The sequence below is a fragment of the Alexandromys fortis genome, unplaced genomic scaffold, assembly GCF_014885135.2.
Source record: "Alexandromys fortis isolate MF-2015 unplaced genomic scaffold, M_Fortis_MF-2015_v1.1 scaffold_69, whole genome shotgun sequence".
Lineage (NCBI taxonomy): Eukaryota > Metazoa > Chordata > Mammalia > Rodentia > Cricetidae > Alexandromys > Alexandromys fortis.
This window is the reverse complement of record NW_026067951.1, coordinates 4,430,662-4,450,796: the sequence shown is the minus strand read 5'-3', so window position 1 is coordinate 4,450,796 and position 20,135 is coordinate 4,430,662. Positions and strand designations below refer to the sequence as shown.

At 43.2% G+C, this 20,135-nt stretch overlaps 1 protein-coding gene across 7 annotated transcripts in view; it reads left to right on the top strand.

The window, feature by feature from the left end:
* Window positions 1-1,388: 1,388 nt before the first annotated feature.
* The window catches only part of Celf2 (CUGBP Elav-like family member 2), a 520,719-nt gene continuing 501,972 nt past the window's right edge, over window positions 1,389-20,135 (top strand). For 4 of the 7 annotated variants that reach the window (XM_050150614.1, XM_050150621.1, XM_050150610.1 and 1 more), the window contains exon 1: window positions 1,390-1,561. In XM_050150614.1, the coding sequence (XP_050006571.1) occupies window positions 1,509-1,561 (53 nt within the window). In that variant the 5' untranslated portion in view covers window positions 1,390-1,508. Of the gene's footprint in view, window positions 1,562-20,135 lie in introns of all 7 variants that reach the window. The other 3 variants (XM_050150619.1, XM_050150620.1, XM_050150613.1) reach the window with 2 other exon arrangements.

Genomic DNA, 20,135 nt, shown 5'->3' with positions numbered 1-20,135 from the left:
TTTTCAGTCACTGTGAGGGCCTCCATCTGCTCTGCAAGCACAGGAGAGATTGCTTCCTTCCAGCCGATTCTCCATGTATGGTAATGAGCTAAAATTTTCTTCTTAAAATTAGAGTCAGAAAAAAGGGGGGAATTGACATAAAAGAAGGATGCACACAAAGCTTACACGGCTCAGGGCTCTAACCAAAACGTTGACAGTCTGAAAGCCTGGACTGGATGATTTCAAGGTTGTCTGACTCCAGGATCCTGGGAGGACAGGTGGCTGGAGGAAGGGGTCCTGCTGCAGCTGCTGAGAAGCATTAGCGAGAGCCAGCATCCCCCCAGACAGGACAGAGCCCGAGTCCAGGAGGCACTGCTTAAGAAAAGAATTCCGTGTACTGAGAAAGAAATCCCTTACCCTGTCAGTACAGAAGGCTAAGCCAGGAACTGCAGACACCACAGGAGCCAGGGCTGCCTGGTTTTTCAGATGCCAACTGCAGGGGTCTTTGCTTTTAGTGTGTGTGTGTGTGTGTGTGTGTGTGTGTGTGTGTGTGTGTGTGTGTTGCCACCGCACTTGTGTGGAGGTCAGAGGACAGCTTGCAACACATCTCTCCTTACACCACGGAGGTTCTAGGAATCAAACAAAGGCTTGGCAAAAGCTGAAGTGCCTTTACCCACTGGGCCATCTCACGGGGCCCTGGGTTTGGTTTTAAGTAGAGGACAAAGGCACAAGTTGGTAGACACTGACATTTTCACTTCACATTTTTGAGTGATGGTGCACTTCCCTCTTCTTGTTATTTAAATTTAATGAGAGAGAAAGGAATGCGGAGAGGGGAGGGGAACAAATGAAAATTCTGTAGGAAGTTGACGCCAGAAAACACAGAAAATTCGAGCTTGTTAGCAGCAAGGCTCCAGATTATTTTTTAGAAACAAATCCTAGCAGTAATGTAGTTACAGCCTCGGAAGGGGGGGAAGCTTTAAGCCAGGTATCAGTGTCCCAGAACCAAGCGGGAGAAAGAGGAAGCAAGCAGCCTAGCCAGTCTTCTGAAGGGAATAAGAAAGGAAATCCCGGAGGCCGGAGAAACCCCCCAAAAGAGGAGAAGGCTACAGCCTACAGTAATCTGTAAATGATTGCTCCTAAAGTCTGGAAGCTTCGGGCTTGAGCTGTGTTTGTTCCAAAAGAAAGCCGAGGAGCACGGAGTTAATAAAGAGAGATTTAACTGAGAACTCTGGTTGGAATAAAGTGGGCTACAAAAAAGGTCAAATTTGATCAGTTGGAGCAGATTACAGGGGCTTTGAAGGGTGGTGTGGAGAGCTGGAACCGGTCTGGGAAGTAATAGAGCTCAAGATTGATTCAGGGGGTGGAGAGAAGCCAGGACAAGCGCTTATCAGTCCTGGACGGAGGAAGAGCCGTGCTGCTGGGCGCTGCTGCTCCAGCCTGAGCCCAGAAGCCGCCTCTGCCTGCGTCCCTGTTACCCTGTCCAGGCACCTCTGCTCTCGGATTTGCCTTCCTTCCGCAGCTCTCAGACAATGGTTTCCCTAATCTCTGACTTGGACTCCCTGAGAGCCTGGAAAGTGTTAAGGTAGGCCTGCTTCTCTTTCTCTCCCCGCGCTATTTCAGTTCAAGGCCATCTCCTGCCCACCCCCACCGGCTAGGGAGAGAGCCTGGCATTCTCTGAAATGCCTGCGTTGGGGTTTAAGTGACAAGCCAACATGGCCGGAGGAATACTGTGTTCTGACAGAGGCACAACTTTAAGGAGACAGACAAGACATGAAAGTGGTCCTCAAGTTTCCCTGCAGGGGAGCAGAGCACGCAAGCTCTCTCCAGGAGCTGTTTCAATGCTCCCCGTGCTGGCTGGCTCAGAAAAGAGTCCGTACGTTTAAATATTGCTTCAGGGGGCACTGAAGGGTTGGAATGGAATATGGTGGACTTCCTGGTGCTTCACAGAGAAGAGTAACCCCCCCCCCGCAAAAAAAAAAAAAAAAAAAANAAAAAAAAAAAAAAAAAAAAAAACTCATTAACCTCATTATTGCCCACACTTGAAGAGTCCAAAGAAATGTGTGTCACTCCTGCGAATTCTCCCCTTATTCCCAGGTCAATTTTGGAAAAGTTGATATATACAAACAAGCTCAGCTGGTGAGATAGTATGTATGTAGTAATGATCTCTGTCTCTCTCTCTCTCCCCCCCACTACCCCCGGGGAGGGGGCTGGGAAATAGCGAAGTTTAAGTAGCATACAGAAGACCCCGAACTTAACCCGGAGCCTTCTGTAAACTCAGCCTGGGGTGCGCCGGTCAGAACCCCTGCACTCAAAAAGTGGAGGCAGGAGTTCAAAGTCATCCTTGGCTCCAAAGCGAGTTTAAAGCCAGACTAAAACCCCATCTCAAAAATAAAGAAACGGATAATAAAAATGTAAAAAAATGACCTTGGACCTATTCACAGCTTAAAACCTTTAACTTAACAGCTTTAACTTAAAACCTAAGTTAAAATGGGCAAGTTCAGGTGTCGTCTCCACTTGAGTCTAAACTGCTCCTTTGGTGGAATCCATAGCGAGTTGGTGGGTTTAACTTAACTCTAAACGATATTCCCAAGGGAAAGCATTTGGGACAGTTTTTTAAAATGTTAAATTCAGAGATGATTTTATTATTATTTAAAAGGGTTCCACTCAGTTTTCGTGTTTTTCCAAACACCTTCTCCAAAACTTGGTTTTGTCAGAGGGAGACCAGAACCGCTGACCGGCCTACTGATGTCTGCCTGGGGTTATCTTTTGATTTCACTTTTGGGAGTTCTGCCTCAGTATTCATCTGATTTTATTATTTTTAAAGCGGTCTATAAACAAGAACAAATAAAAATAGAACAATAGTCATCTTCTTTTTTCCAGTTATTACATCACTTATTTTAATCTATTTATTTTCTTTATTGTGTGCTGCATGTGTGTGAGATGGGGGAGGACAGTGGCCCATGCCTAGCCCACATGTGTGAATCAGGGTATATCTGCTATGGAGACCGCTTTCTCCTTCCAACTTTACATAGAATCTGGATATCAGGCTCAGTTTGTCAGACTTACCCCTTTGCCCTCTAGTCCTAAATCTTATATTCTAGGACTTTCTGTATATTCACATTGCACATCATATAATATGTGCTTTTTCCAATTATATCATATCCATGTTTGGTCACCTATCATGGCTGTGGCTTTCATGGCCAAGAACAGCACTATTCTGTGATGCTCACCAACTGACAAGTTATCACGTTTGTTGAATATTGATATTATTTCCAGGCCTTGGCTTGCACTGACAACACAGTGAACATCCTTATGCATATAGCTTTTATTTTTCTTAAGTCAATTCCAAGATTTCTCGAAGAGAAGGTTAACTTTATATGTATTCTGGTTGAATATTTTGTTCGCAAGGTTGAATTTAACATTTTAAAAATTATATCTATTTCTTTATTTGTATGTGTATGCGTGTGGGAAACGCAAACAGAGAGAGAGAGAGAGAGAGTCACAGTGTGCTTGTGTGGCGGTCAGAAGCCAGCTTGTAAGAATTGATTCTCTCCTCCTATCATGTGGCTTCTGGGATCAAACTCGGGTTCTTCAGGCCGGCCAATAAGCACCCTACTTCCTCAGCCTTCTCACTGGCCCCTTGAACTTCGTTTCTAATTGGGATGCAGTAGAGCATGTCTGTTCATCTTTCCATGGCATAGATGCTGGAATAAGTTTCATTTGCCTTTTCTTTCCCCGAAGACTATCTTATTTCTAAAACTGAACGCTATCTTAAAAAAAGCTTTCAAAAAAATTCTTGTTGGGTGATTAACTTAATATTACTACACTAGTGGATAGGGAAGGCTCTGGCTTCAGAAATGTGTGTGGCTATGATGGCAAGTTTTGGAAAGTCAGCCCTCCGAAGGCCTTGTAATATAACGTTCCTATCTTAACCTATTTAAAACTCTGGTGACATTTCCTTGTTAATGTGTCCCTTATAGAAGTGCAACATATTTTGTGATGAGAGTAAGTGAAGCTGCAGAGATTTGGACCCGAGAAAGATAAACATATGTACGTGGATGCTTCAGCTCCACTGAGTTGATTTTATACATGCCTCTTCTTCACAGACTACATATTAACTGTGTAGAGACCTTTCCAAGTGAAGAAACTATAAGGTGGTTAGATTAATTGATTTCATTAACACTTACCAGTTGCTTACTGTAGTGCCTAGTTTGGGCTACTCTTGAGGGAATGTGTATACACACACACACACACATATATATATATACACACGTATGTATTCATATGTGAGGGTGAACATGCATATTTAAGTTACTGTGTGTGTTATGTGCATGTGGAGGTCCAAGAAGAGCTTTGGGTGTCCTTCTTCAGGTGCTTTTTAGAGACAGAGTGTCTCATTGTCATGGACTTGCTAATGAGGCTGGGCTGGCTAGGCAGTGAGCCCCACGGACCTGCCTTTCTCACCTTCCGGCACTAGAAGAAGATTCTCTGCACACCTTTCCCCCACTTAGCTGTGATGCAATCATTACTTCTCTGTGGCTGTGATCAGACAAAAGTAACTTAAGGGAGGAAGGTTTGACTTGTAGTTTCAGAAGAACAGAGTCCATCGTGATGGTTAAGGCATGACAACTATCAGAGAAAGCTCGGGAATAGGAGCAGGAAGTGGCTGATCACATTTTACCTGTATACAGGAAGAAGTCTGAGAGCTCAGGAAATGGAGTGAGGCTATAAAATCCTTAAAACCACTCACAGAGATACACTGCCTCCAGCAAGGCTCAACCTCCTAAAAAAGTTCCAGAACCCCAAACAGTGCCACCAAGTGAGGTGCTCACAGACCTGAGCCTACTGGGGACATAGCTCATCCAAACCAGCACACACAGGTTCTGAGGATCAAATTCAGGTCCTCCAGTAGAGAAAAGAGCAGTTTCTGCCTTTGCCCATCATCAGTTGAATAGAACCCTTACTCTCATCATTGACAGCATATCAGAAAGTAGAAGGCTGTTCAAGCCCATGTAACTGGATTATTTTCAGGTGTTTGGTCAGGAATGTGGCCTGAAGCTGTAGTGGCATTTCAGTTTTATTTTAATAAGTAAATCTTGTCTGAGGATCAGAAAAGTAAAACAGCCACACTGACCAGCCTTATAGACCAGTCAGCAATGACACACACCTTTAATCCCGGTAGCCACACTATCTTGTCATAGAAACCAGGCAGTAGTGGTGCACACCCTTAATCCCAGAACTAGAGAGGATTATAAAAATCAGAGGAGACAGCTCTCGGGCATAGTCTCATTCTGAGATTCTTAGAGTCAGGATGGCCATCTCGGACTGAGGTCAAGGTAGGAGCCAGTGGCTGGCTGCTTTGCTTTTTGCATCTTCAGGTCGAACCCCAATTTTTGTCTCTGAGCTTTTATTAATCACACTTCATGTAGTTCTGCTGCAACTACTGTGCCTAGAAAGTGGTTGCAAGAGATGGTTATTAAGTGTGCGTGTCACACTTGTGGTAAGATAGGACCTGAAAATGAAAGATTTCTTAAGAATATCTTCGAAAAACTTTTGGTGATTAACAAACCATTATTGTCGGGCACAACTCTGGGTCATAAACTCTTCTGCAGACTCCAAACTAGGTCCTTGTTTGTCACATGGCCAAATCAAGAGTGCGGGCAGTGCTATTTATTGGCTATTTTTATGTCTTCCCACCCAAGGGACACAAAAGAAACCTACTGCTACCAAAAGACACACCGACTTCCAGCCACCAGAGTCCCCTTTTGACATTCAGAAAGCACAGGGCCTACGACTTCACACACACCCAAAATGAAAATTACAAAATTCTCTCTACACAGAAGAAAAAAAACCTAGGTAGTAGGATTCTAAGTAAAAGAAAGTAATCTGGCCTGGCCGCAGTGTGATTACTAGAAGATGTGCGGCCCACGGGTACGGAAAGGTACAAAGAAGGATGACAGTGAAGGAGACTGAGCAGGGACCAGGATGTCACACTTGGCCTCCCCTCCCACTGCCACACCCCTGCATCCCTTCTATCAGAGGGTCTTAGAAGAATTTCCTGGGTTTTGTTCCCATTTCAAGATGAGAGAATCGCATACTAGAGGTGAAAGGGAAGTCGCAGTTTCATTATTGGGCCAGGCTTTGTGCTGTTCTCATTTACAGCCTCTGACTGGGGGGCTTTGGCCCTCACCTGCATTTCTGTTCCCATGTGTCCTCACATGATTTAAGACAGGTCAGCCTAGAATTCTCGGCAGAGCCCACTGTAGCCTGTACGGATATCTGAAGCTGGAAAGGATTCAAACCCTCTATTAGGGCCCTCATGACCGCCTTTTCCCGTCTCTCGTATGCTTCTGAAGCACAGCACTACCTGTCTTGGTAGTAAATAAGAAAAGTAGGTAACATTCCCCAGTCCTTTGTTTTGACTCTTAATTTCCATTCAGATACTCTGTACCTCATGTGGATCTCTGCTCTCTGGTCTTCTCTTCAGCAGCACTTCTTCCTGCCTTGTCTCTGGGCTTCAACTCTTTCCTTCGCCGGCTGCTTTTCCACACAAGTGGGTAATGCAAACATTCCCAAAGCCATCTGTCAGATCCAGTTATTTTCCTAGAGAAAAGTCAGTGTCCCCTGCCTCCTGCCCCTATCTGACAGGACCTGTGCCAACCTCTCCAGCTGCCTTTCTTCCCTCTTCCCCAGCTCTGGTTGCTGTGCCAACTCTGATCAATCTTCTTCACGCAACAGCCAAACTTATGTGGCCTTTACTGGCATTAGTTACTGACTCCCGCTATCTGGAAATCTCTCCTTAGCTATTGGCAGGTTAGGCATTTCCGTGAGGCCTCTCCCAACTCGCACCCTAAAGTTGTCCCGAAGGCCCTTAATAGTTTGTCTCCCAAACAGGGAAATTTTCAATAGTCAACTACTTTGTACTGATAAAAAATATCAATGTTTCAACACATATTCCCATCATAGCAGTGCTAAAGGCTGACTTCTTTCATATGTATTGGATTATTTGTTGTCTCTTCCTCCTTCACTGGAGGGTTAGGGTTAGGGTTAGGGGTTAGGGTTAGGGTTAGGGTTAGGGTTAGGGGTTAGGGGTTAGGGTTAGGGTTTAGGGTTAGGGTTTGGGTTTAGGGTTAGGGTTAGGGTTAGGGTTTAGGGTTAGGGTTAGGGTTAGGGTTTAGGGTTAGGGTTTAGGGTTAGGGTTTAGGGTTAGGGTTTAGGGTTAGGGTTTAGGGTTAGGGTTAGGGTTAGGGTTTAGGGTTAGGGTTAGGGTTTAGGGTTAGGGTTAGGGTTTAGAGTTAGGCTTAATTGCTATGTATTTAGTGTTGGGGTCAAGCATGAATGAATGAACTTGTTACTGTCACTCTCATCTGACTATATACACTCTGTATGGCCAGAGACTTTGTGTATTTTGAGCTCACTGTAACTCCAGTGATTTTCATAAAGACTTGGAGCTGTGGTAGTCAATGAAGAATGAATGAAGGAACCAGCGAATGAATGAGTGAGTGAACGGTTCCCAGTTCCAGCTTGTGGTAGTTCTGGACCAGCCAGCAAAATATCTGGTTCAGTAACGTGGAAATTTTCTGTGAGCCTGTCCGAGAGTCCAAAAGGCCTCTTTATTGTTCAAATGGAATCTGTTTTTTTCTAGACAAGTGAATGATCTGGGATAGAAGTTAACAGACTCTCCCTATAAAAGGCCAATAGTAAATGCTTGAGGTTTCCTGGCTGTACAATTACTGTCATGACTCAGCACTGCTGTCGCACTGTCACCATGGCTACTGATAACATGTAAACAAGATAGATTTACTGTGAGTTAATAAAACTTTATTTACAAAACGTAGAGAATCAGTTAAGACTTGGCCCATGGCTCTTGTCTATCATGGAGACTTCAAGCTGTGACCAACAAGAAAACAGAAGTGGTTTGGACAGTTAATCGGGGAGGTGATGTCAAGTCTCACATGGAAATGTGAATTAATAAACTTGCTTCATTATTAGGGAAAATATTAAGAAGCCTGGGAGATGATTCAAAGGTCAGGGATGCTTAAAGTCATGAACATTTATCTCACAAAAGGTGGTAATAGTCTATAGAAAATGTATAGCTTGCCTCATCCCTTAAATGTTGGGATGAGCCTGAAAGTGGGAGCAAAACAAGCTTTTGCCTGCTCCTTATTTAATGTGTGAGAAAATCCCATTAACACGACCTTGACATGCGTCTTTCTTTGTCACCTGACTTGTTGAGTATACATTTCCCTTCCACGTGCCTGATAAAACTTCCAAGATAAATTCCAAGTTTGTTTAGGAGAACCTGCTGCCACATATGGAGATGCTTTTTGGTTCTTATTACAAGGTATCTTGGGTCTGTAGAACTGTGAGTATCCAGAGGGGAGAGGTCTGCTGGCTGTCTGATGACCTGGAATTTATCTTCTTTGAGGCTATTACAATGGTTCTCAACCTACTGAATGCTGCGACCCTTTAATATAGTTCCTCATGTTGTGGTGACCCCGGTCATAAAATTATTGCATTGCTACTTCATAACTGTAATTTTCCTACTGTTATGAATTGTAATGAATATCTGATAGGTGACCCCAAAGGGGTCTTGACCCATAAATTGAAAACCATGGGTGAACTCTTTGTTCTTGCTCTGTGCCAGGCTTTATGCTAAGCACTCCATTGTACTCTCTCATAATAGCTTTAGAACAAGCCCCTGAAGTGGGTAGTGGTATTATCGCCTTTGAGGGACATGGCACACAAAACAATTTAGTAACTTAGTCTGAAGCGCACAGATATTTTTGTTTCATGACTCAGTAACAAGTGCAGTCGTGTAGAGCTAAGTCGTTTACATAAGGGATGCCACTCTTCTCTACTCAGTCTTTTATGTGTATCCAAACTGTTTTGCAGCTTGAGAAGACAACTTATAAAGTCAGCCTACTCAAAATGGCAGTAAATGTAACACAGGTATCTGCAAAGGAAGATCAACCCTCTTTTCCTTGGGTGGGAAATCCTAAGGGCACTACGTGTTAAATATTTGATTTTTAATATCATTAGATTTCTTTTGAGGAGTAGTTGTTCTTGGGGATCCTTCAGTCTCTCAGTCAAGACCTAAAGTCCCAGCAATTGTTGGAAATGGGGTATTAGATGAAAACTTGGGGTGGGCAGCTGAAGTGAGGAGTAGAGGAGGTAGCGACTTGGCAGGGATGTACCAAAAGATGCAGGGAAGGAGAAACTGGGAGGGCCAGAGGTGATGAGAAAGGAGAGACAGTCTCCTAAAGAAACTATCAAAGTCCCAAACCATCCTTGGTACCACTCCGTCAGCAAGAAGGCAGTAGTAAAGTTTTGATGGCAAATAGCATCAGGAGGAATTCAAGGAGGGGAGTTTCACAGGATAGGCTGGGAAGTTTCTGTAGATGAGAAAAATCAAGTAGAACAAAAGAGGGTTCACACAGAGCCAGGAAGGGAAACATAGTAATAACTCCATCTCCATCTAGGCTTAGGGCGTAGATCCTCACTGGAAACAAGTATCTAGGGAGGAAGACCTTCAGCTCATACTGTTCCCGCAGGAAGCTGCCAGACAATCACTCAGCCTCCCAGCTTACACTCAGAATCCTGAGCATGAAATCTCTCTTCACTCTGCTCCAAGGGACATTTGGATCCGGACAAAAACTCATCCCTGGAGACCTAGAGGAGCAAGCCCATGGTGATATGGCAGGGGTTTCTATGCACATGTCCATGAGTCCCATCCAAGGGTCAAGCACGGCCAGACCCAGGTCTGAGTCTTTCTGCCAACTGACTGTAAGGGAGAAGTAAAGTCAGACATAAACACGGTAAGGGCAGGTTTTAGCCAGCAGTCTGCTTTTGTAATACAGAAGGGCACCCAGGAATCCAGATCAACTTTTACTTTGACTTCTATAAAGGGTCTGAGCATTTTGAAGGGAAAATGATGCCGTTAAGTATGGGGCTGTTGATCAGGGCCTAAGAGACTCAGGAGAGTGGAAAATTACAAAGGGTTTGTCAGTGTGAATGCAGATCCCAGATCCGGCCAGCTGTGTCTCAGAGCAGAAAGCTCTGGCTAGTCTCCCTCAGACACTGAGAGGCAGAATCCCTAAGTTTCCTAATCTCCAAATTTAAAAAAGACTTTCTGGTCTTTCAGGAGGAAACACATTATTGGGTTATAGAAGAAACGTGCATCTTTCAGGAACAGAGATGGTCACCAAGCTATAATCCCCCGCCACCGCCGTGATCAGAATGAATGTGGCTGGACCTAGCCATGACTTTTGTATGCTGTTTGAGCTTTCTCAAGCAGTAAGTTTAACAGGAGCTGAGTCACTGCAGAAATGTGATCTTTTTTTTTTTATTCATTTATTAAAGATTTCTGTCTCTTCCCCACCCCCGCCTCCCATTTCCCTCCCCCTCCCCCAGTAAGTCCCCCTCCCTCGTCAGCCCAAAGAGCAATCAAGGTTCCCTGCCCTGTGGGAAGTCCAAGGACCACCCACCTCCATCCAGGTCTAGTAAGGTGAGCATCCAAACTGCCTAGGCTCCCACAAAGCCAATACGTGCAGTAGGATCAAAAACCCATTGCCATTGTTGTTACAAACCATAGAAGTGTTTTTTCAAGTCTTTTAGTGGGAGGTAGAGAGTAGACAAGACCGCTCACAGTGAATCTGTTGTGTTTATCAGCCATGATTGAGGGTATAAACGAAGAGGGTTCAGCAGAGTGTGGTCAGAGAATGCCTTTCACCAGGCAAGTAGAAAACATAAGGGGCCACGTCCCTCCCTCTGCTCCCCAGATAGTGTTTTAGGCAGGATGTCCCAGATTCTAAGAATCACCTGCCTTAGAATAGATGGCACAGAGAGTAATTGTGTGCACACTTCTGTCTGCCATCATGTACTTACTTTCCATCTGGAGTGAAGGCAGAAGGAATCTCAGAGATAAAGGACTCCTTCTTTAAGTCTTGTGTTAGGGGGATACTCTTCATGTCTCCAAGGCACATAATTTACAGAGATAGAAAATATATTTTGGGTCACTATTGCATCCCTAGTATTTCCTGAACCTGTCCTTAGAACTTAGACTTTGGTCTTATCTGATTTTACCTGAGAACTTCTCATTACACACCATGGTCAACCAGAAGATTCTCTTTCTCTGAGCTGAATCTAAACCTTGATCTCCAAATGCCCTGATATATGCATATTTTCTACTTTGAATTACATACACCACACACAGGCACACGCACACAGGCACACACATGTTCTGTTATTATGCAAGCAATTCCCAAGGCTGATAATAATCAATACCTGAGTTCTCTTTCTGTCTACCTGCATTTTAAAATCTTCACTTATTATTGTATGTGTACATACATAGGAACTGTGTGTTTCTGTGTGTCTGTATGTGTGTATGCCACAGTGCATGCATGGAGCCAGAAGACAATTTTTTTAGAGTTCTCTCTTTTCAGCACCTGGGTTCCAAAGATCAAACTCAGGTCATCAGGTTTGCTCATTGCAAGTGGCTTCACCAGCTCAGCCACCTCACCCGACCTTCCCGCATTCTGTGTGGCACGGCCGCCATATTTTTCTAAGCCAATAAAAGGGTGGACACCCGTACATTCCTCATTTTTGAAATGAGAAATTGAAGCACATTGTAACTAACAATCTCCCATCTATAAAATCATATGATCAATGTAGAGTAGAAGAGAAGCACTTTCCCCCTGGACCCAGGATCCCACCTCTGAGTGATACCGTGAATCTATTTCCTACACATCGGAGTTTTTCTCACAGCAGAGCAATTCGCTTTCTATTGATCCCCACTTTCTTTCGAGGCTCTTTTATTCCCAATCCTTCTGGAGAGCTGATGGACTAAACTACAAATCTGTTGGCGGAGGCTCCTTCTCTGAACTAGCACTCTGATGTAAATCAGCTGTTGCAGGGATGAATTGTGCCGACAGTCACTGACATTAGCAATCAGATGACTAGGCCTGCAGGGAAGGATAGCGCAATCAATCCAGATTGCAGGTGTTCTCTTAACCGTGGCTATAGAACTCCATTTTGTGTTTTCTGTGGGGCTACTTTTTCATTCTTATAGAGACACAAATGTCTGAGCCAGAAAGAATTGCTGGAGGCCCGTAGAAGGGGCGCTAAACTCTTTCATCCTGTTTCCTGGTGAGCGAAGTGAGAGACTGGGTGAAGGATGTTGCCGGTTTTTAAGTTTGTTTCTTGTAAGCGATAGTCAGCGATGCTGCCGAGCCTTTGCACTAAAGTTCCTTGCCCAACATTTTCATTGTCCTGATTGCATCTAACGTGTATTATTAAGTTCTCTGAAGCTGGGCTCTGTTTCTATGAGGTCACAGGGATTGAAAGGGTTGGTTCTAATGTGATTCCTGCGTGTAAATCTGGAAAATCATAATTGGATCATCTTCTTGGCTCCAATTTCCTCAATACTGGGTTATCACTCTCCAAGTAATGATGCTCAGATAACTATGGGTATTTAGGAGTAATTTTTAAATTTTTCTTTATTCTTCTACATTATAAATGGATCTCCATGAGAGCAAGCACCTTGTCTTCCATTTGAAGGCCCACTGTCATGGGTATTTCTTGAGGATCTAAATTACATAACAAATGTAGTTCTTTTATATGCAGATTGTATTATTGCTTTACTGTGAAAAAAATATCAGACAGAAACAGCTCAAAAGGAGGAATTACTTGTTTTGACTTATAGTTTCAGAGATGCCAATCTGTCTTGGAGATGGTGGCGAGCATGAAATAGTGATTTGCATCCTGGGGGCCAGGAATCAGAGAAAGGAAGACAGGAAGGGATCAGGGATAAGATGGCACTCAGGGACTCTCTTCACATGACCTGCTTCTTCTGGCTAGAAAATAACCCTACTTTCTTGGGGCGTGGCTTTTAGTATATGAGCCTGTGGGGGACATTTCTTATCTATGCCATAACACAAATAATACATGTTGCTTAGTACTGTCAATCCTTGGGGAACCCAGGGATATTTCAGTCCAGCAATAGACTACAGTTGTCCAGAATGGTTCAGGATGTTCAAATCTCAAGTTTGTTTAGTTTCTCAACTGGAGGTTCAAAAAAAAATTTCCTGGGTGCTCTCAGTGAAAGTACAGTACTGTGTCACTTGGTCAACTTCCCGTGCTACTGACTATGGATGTGGCCGTGGGGACCCTCCAAGCTTGAGAGAAACAGTGACAAGCAAGAAAAGCAATAGCTTATAATCGGCCTACTTTTGTTTCTGTATCCCAGCATACATCAATCTAATGAGCTGTACTGAACTATATGAGGTACTTAAATTTTCTTATGTAGATGGTCCAGAACCATGTCAGACTATGAAGTTTTCCCTGCTAACACTGTAGAGATAGGAATCAGTGCGTGTTTGAGAGGAAACAATAAGCCCTTCATCTATTAGGAATGTATCAGCTTCAGGTAGCTGGAGCTAAGTAGCTTAGACCTGTCTTACATGTCTAAAACAAAGATCTGCAAACTTGTCCTGTCAAAATGCCAATGAGCACATGGTAACTATTCAGTCAGTTACTACTAACTACAGTCATCCTTTGTACTCAGAGGAGGTTGGTTCCAGAACCAAGTCCCCCAACCTGAAATCCTGAAAACTGCAGATGCTTAAATCCCATCTTCAAAAACGGCATAGTAAAGCTAGGGATACGGTTTAGGCAGTACAGTGTTTACCTGAAGAGTTTCCTTTCTGCTTGCAGGAAGCCATGGATTATCCCCTGTGGACCGAGGTTTCTGTTCCACCCCATTCCACAGTCGTTCAGTCCCAAAGAAACACACAGAGGTCTACATTAACTATAAACTGGTTGGCCTATTAGCTCAGGCTTCTTACTAATTCTGACATCTTACAGTAACCCATCATTCTTGTCTGTGTTACCCACGTGGCTTGGTACCTTTCTGGGTGAGGCAGTCACATCTTGCTTCCTCTGTAGCTGGGTGACAACTGCAGACTGACTCTTTCCTCTTCCCAGAATTCTCCTGTTCTCATTGCCCCACCTATACTTCCTGCCTGGCTACTGGCCAATCAGTGTTTTATTAAAATACAAGTGGCAAATCTTTACAAAGTACAAAACCATTGTCCCACAGCAATCCCCAGCATAACATAAACCAGCAGAGGTAGCACAAGGTTCTAATCTACATTCTTTTGAACCTGAAGCAGGAAGATTAGGAGTTCAGGGTCATTCTCCCATATATAGGAAATTCAAGTCTGGGCTGGACTCTAAGAAATTCTGTTCCAAAACAAAATAAAGCAACAATGAAAGAAGCAAACTGTTTTCATGCAAACTATTTATATCCTTTTATGTACCTTAAATCCTTTCTAAATTACTTATTATACTTAATGCAACATAAATATTGTATAAATAGTTATGCTATAGTCCAAGGAATGATATGTTTATAAATTCAGTACAGACCCTTTTTTAACCTATATTTTCAATTTACTATTGATTGAACCAACAGACCATTATTGTGCAAAAACAGTTCCATCATAAAAACTGAGTGTTCCTGGCTCTATAATATAAAGTCTACATCAATAAAACTATTTACAAAATCAGGCAGCAGTCTGAATTTTGGACCCAGATTATAGTTTTCCATTACCTGGGTTAGCTTATGGACAACATATGTTCCAGCAAGTTCTAGACCTTTCAGTCTATAAAGAGTGGGAGCCAGGAAAGGCAGCCAGAGAGAGCAAGTTTCTCACACTGCCATGGACTGAGCTAGCGATCTGGACCACAGACATAGGAAGAAGGCAGAGCATATACATANTATATATAAACAAGGATTGAAGATGGGGAGGAGGAAGAGCTTGGGGAAGGGTCTTACACAGACCTGAGATCACCTCTCATTTTGGTTATAGTGAGACAAAGAGAAGAACACACACCCAAGGCAGGCTCAGCATTTACCTTTCATAAAAAAATATCCTTTTCAGTGGCCAGGAATATTATCAGTTCAAAGCCGGAGCACATCACTTTACAGAAGATGATCATAATATGTGATCAAAAGAGGGGTAAATGGAGAAGAGAATCCTTGAAAATCCTTTCCTAGACTGATTCTTGACAACTGTGGAGGGAAGGCATCTGGGAAAATTTGAAGTGTTGACCCCACAAACATGTGACCAGAAAAGCTGTAAACTTGCCTCTTGGTGCTTTAGATTTCTGAGACAATTTGTCTTCATTACCTTTGAATTCACTTATCCCTTTTGATATGGGCATGTTTTATTATTGAATAAAATGTATTTTATTCATTCATGGGTTGAATGCTGGACCAAATGTGTACCAAGTCACAGGAAACAGAGAGCTTTGGCATGCATTTTGGAGAAGCCACCATTTCCTGGTGATTGATGGTGTCTCCTTGCCCAATCCAGGACGGGCCATTCATCACAGTCACTGCAGAGCAGAAGTAGAACTTATTGAGAGATTTAGGCTTGAGAGTTGGCCCTGGGCCAAGTGAGGTCACCTGGTTTCCCTCATTTCCTCATGGAGTCTAAGGTTCTCAGAGAGCTTGGCCAGATGTGGCTTAACCCAAATCTAAATCAATATAACAGGACACACGGGGGCTTGCATTTTATGACTTTTATCCAATTATGCAATGAGGGATGAGAGATGGCAACAGAAGAATTCAGGAATTAGAAATTTGCGTAGGCTTTCTGTGGCCCCTACATAAAACCTTTAAGTTCTGCCAAGAAGACCTGAGTCGGGAAGGCAGAATGCGAGGTGAGGATCCTCCTGGTCACGACAGTCCTCTGCACTCTTGGATCTTACTTAATAAATTGCCACTTCACAACAAATTGCCCATAAATTACTGAATTGAAAAGTGTCAGTTCACCTTGTCAAAGAACTAGAATTATGTCAGAATGGGGCTTCAAGAAGATCACTAGAGAAAGAAGTAGAATGAGACACAATTGCTTTTAGACATTTAATTTTACTGATGACTTTTTCCCAATGGAAATGGAAGCTGCGTAGCCCCTGCCTTAGCTTGGACTGGATCAGTTTCCCTCTTAGTTTGCTACCTATGATCTCTTTGTTCTTCTCCTCCCATCCTCATAAAAAGACAAATGTTATACTGCAGGGAGACCCCACACAGTAGATGATAGAAACTGAATAAGGATTGGGCTTGATACGTGTGTGTGTGTGTGTGTGTGTGTGTGTGTGTGTGTGTGTGTGTACCTGTTCCTGTTGCACAGGAGCACATGTGTACACTTGTGTTAAGTCTATCTTTGGTGCCATCCTCATTGCCTTCCCCACCTTATTTTTTCAGAACTTTAGTTCCAGAGTTACTCTCTTCTCTCTGGAACTCACCAATTACGCTAATGCTCCCTGTCTCTGCCTACCCTTCCCAGCACTGAGATTAAAAGCTTGGGTCACCACATCACCTTTCCATGTGGGTTTTGGGGATCCAGACACGACACCATGCTTTCATTGCAAGCACTTTACCAACAAAGACATCTTTCCAATCTTAATATATTTTTTAGGAAAGGAGGAAGCAGTTCTTATTCTCATGTTTGAAGGATACATGCAGGTGTTTGAGGAAAATAGCTTCTAAGACTTGGGCTCTGTTGCATTCCAGCCTACTAACTGAGTTGGAGAATCAAATCTCTCTGCTTGCTTCCCAGACTAGTATTCTGCTGTCCTGCCATGGCTTGTTACAACAGACAGCACACAAAGGTGGTCTTCCATCTGTCGAGCCTGTCTTGGGCAAAGCCCTTAGAACAGGGCTACTCTGTTGAGCCTCTGAATCTGGCTTTAAAGTTGTCTGCCATCAGGCAGAGCTCTCCAGAGGAGGAAGCTATATCAAGCTTTAATTTTCTATTTAATTTTTTTGTAGCCATAAAAGTTAGCTTCCTTGTCTTTTGCTTATTTCCTGCAGCTTTCCAGTTGGTAAAGCAACAGACCCAGGGTTCTCTCTCTTCAAGCCTGCCAGTTATATTGGGAGCTAACTTAAATAATGGCATTGACACTTCCAGCACTTCAAAGTCCAAAGAGGAAGAGAAAGGATTCCGATTCCTCAAGTCTGTGTCACATAGTTGGATCATTTGCCCTAAACTGGCCTCTGACTTCTTTCTTAGTTTTTGGCAGACAGTTTCTGTGGATATAAATAGTAAGTGTTAACTCGTAGCACAGTCTCTCACATAGGTGTTCTACTTGCACTGACTTTGCGAGTGTGCATGCACTAAATTGCAATCTCCAAACCATAAAATAAAAGTTTAAATCACATCTCCCGGCCATCAGCTTCTGCAGTTTTTACACTGGTATACACAGAAGCCTTGGCTAATGAGAGTTCATGTCAGAGACAAATAAGTGTGTTCTAGAAGGTCACATGGGACGCCCTAATGTTCCATCAATCCATCCATTTTCATTTATATCTGATCTCTAACGAATAATCAGAGGTAAATTTACTGAGTTTTGAGTTCTAAGGTAATTCTGAAACCTGCCCCTCTGCTTCTGACTTTAAATAATCCTTATTTTCAAAATAATATTTGCCAAAACCCCAGTCTACCTGATTATAGCAATCAAGATGTTTTGGGTGTATTGAGCATATTTTGAAAATGCATGGTTTAATTATGACATTTTCTCTGTCCCCTTTCCTATAATTATTCTCCTCTGCATTATGCACATCCTGAATAGCCAAAGAGCTATCTTCAAGGGGAAAAAATGAGTAAGTGGAAAATTAAATGCCCAGTTAACTAGAGACATGGCTCTGTGCAGATATGAAAAAACAAGTCGTATCTTAAAAATACAGTCCACTCTTCTTGAACGGCCTTGGATAAACAAACTTGGTGTTACTCAAGCTGATCATATGCTACTAATTTGCTGCCCAGCTTTTCCATTAAACTCTCCACAGGTGACTCCATATAACAATTAAGTTTAGCATAGTCCAGATTCAGGTAATGGATTAAAGTTAAGCAGATATTCTTTCGAAAAGACAGCATGTAACTATGGACCGTGCTAGAGTTTTCGGCATGAAAACTCTCACAAATGGAAGATAAAGTATCCTAATACACACCCCTCTAAGTCTTTTTTTTTTTAAATAAAAATATAGCTTGGGAGATGTAACAGCAGATCAAGAGCCATGGTGCAGTGTTAGACAGGTGACTCGGAAACTGGTCCTAAAGGTTTCCAGGTGACACACAGTTGAGTGTGCAGGAAATGGGGAGCTAGAGACTGCCCCAGGGGAACTGATGCTTCATGCAGAATCAGAGCAGAGAGGATGTGCACATCTGTCTGCACTGGACGTCCTTTGTCCTGAGCTGACGCAATGATGGAGTAACAGGGTGAGTGAACCGGCTTGTTGTAGATTTGTCCCTGAAGCTACACAGTACTTTGCAAGAGGTTTTATAGCAAGATAAACCCAAGTGCAAATGCATTATGTGGCTTAATAGATGTTTGAATTTAGGCAAGCATTAAATCCTCTAAGTGGCCCGCCTTTCAGCCTTTCAGGGGTCCTGTTTCCTTATAGATAATCGACAAGGTTTCCCAGCATGCAGTACTCACACCCTCATTCAGCAAACCGACGTGTTGTTCAGAGATTAAAACCATTTGCTTCTAAAAAGTAACATCTCTGGTCCTATATGGGATTTTCTGTAGAGTAAATAAGATTGTATAGACAGCATCCATTTAGAAACTCTTTGAGGCAGTAATTTTTAAGGGGTAATCATAAGTCACGGGTTATCAAGCACTAGTGCGATTCAAGAAGTGCCCTCAGTGACCCTCTCATCTGTCCTGCCAGCAGGAGGCAGCCACATGACTGGCAGGTACATGTTCCCTGCATGGACCCTTAGCAAAAGGCAGAAGACTCAAGAAATTTTCTCCTTCTTAAGATGAGGTTCTGCTTCTGCTAAGGGGACTCTCAGGTTGGAGTCATGTGACCTCATTTATAGGCTGCCCACTAGAAAAATCTCTCTACAGGCACAAAATAGCATCTAATCTTTTGTAGCTCCAACAGGCATTGAGCTTCCGCTATATGCAAAGTTGGACTTCTGAGATACGGTTAACACGGACATGCAGTGTGTGTGTGGTAGAGGTGTGATTCTGCTACTGTTCTATCATTGAGTAGGCTAACTGGGGGACAGCCAGCAGAGATGCAAGGTGGAAACTCAGATTTGAATGGTCATCCATCACAGATAGATATCAGGGCTTCTTTCTGGCTGTTGATCCTGGTAAACCCTTAATGTTCCTGCTCCTCTGTATTCTTATTTCTAAAAGAATGAGCACCTGCCCTGTCCATCTCTAACAGCTATTGGTGACTCAAGATAACATCAAGTGGATGCAGAGCTACCCTCACTTTTATTTCATTTTAGCTTGATTTTCATTTTCATTTTTCTTTTTCATCAACTCAAGAGGAATGTGAGCTATGCATGCTTTTAAAAGGAGAATTTGAATTACCTATGGTCAGAAACAACTGAGAACCCTAAAGAGATGACGAAATCAGTCTGGCCCAAAAAAGAGCTAGACGTAAATTTCCACAGAGGCTCACCATTAAATTGTTTGGCTAAGGTTACTGATGCCAGATTCTGGCAGTCATACCCAGTGGCTAAATTTGAACTCCTGCTGAACTTCAGCTCTCAGATGCATTACCAGTCTGACACCCTCTTCTCCCCTCTCTGAGCCCCCACTCGTCTCTCCCACAGCCACTTTGTTCCATGTCACTAAGATGTTTGCCAGCTATCCAGGCTGGCCAATGGTTTTTGCTGATGGGATAGTTCCTCTCTCGGGTTTTGGATGCTGAAGTACAGCCTGAACCGGCCAGTTCACATCCTCACTTGTCTCATCCTTCTCCATTTCACAGTGTCCCTTGTTGTCCCTTTTCTGGCTGGGTAGTTCCTCCAAGCATTTGAGATCCCAACCTTCTGTGCACCCACCCCCTTCACAATGCATGTTTTCAAGCCTCTCTCCATGATAACTCCTAGATTCAGCCTTCCTGTTCAAATGTTTTAGTCTACCCCACAACCCTCCTAGACAGACAAACAAAAACTAAAACTGCATATGCCCTAAAAGGCTGCAGAGATAGCTCAGTTGGTAAAGTACCTGAGTTCGTTTCCCCAGAAAGAATGTAAAAAAAAAAATCTTTGTATGGTGATGTGTTTGTACTTGAAACCCCTGGAGTTTATTGTCTGGTCAGCACACACAACACACACACACACCCTCAC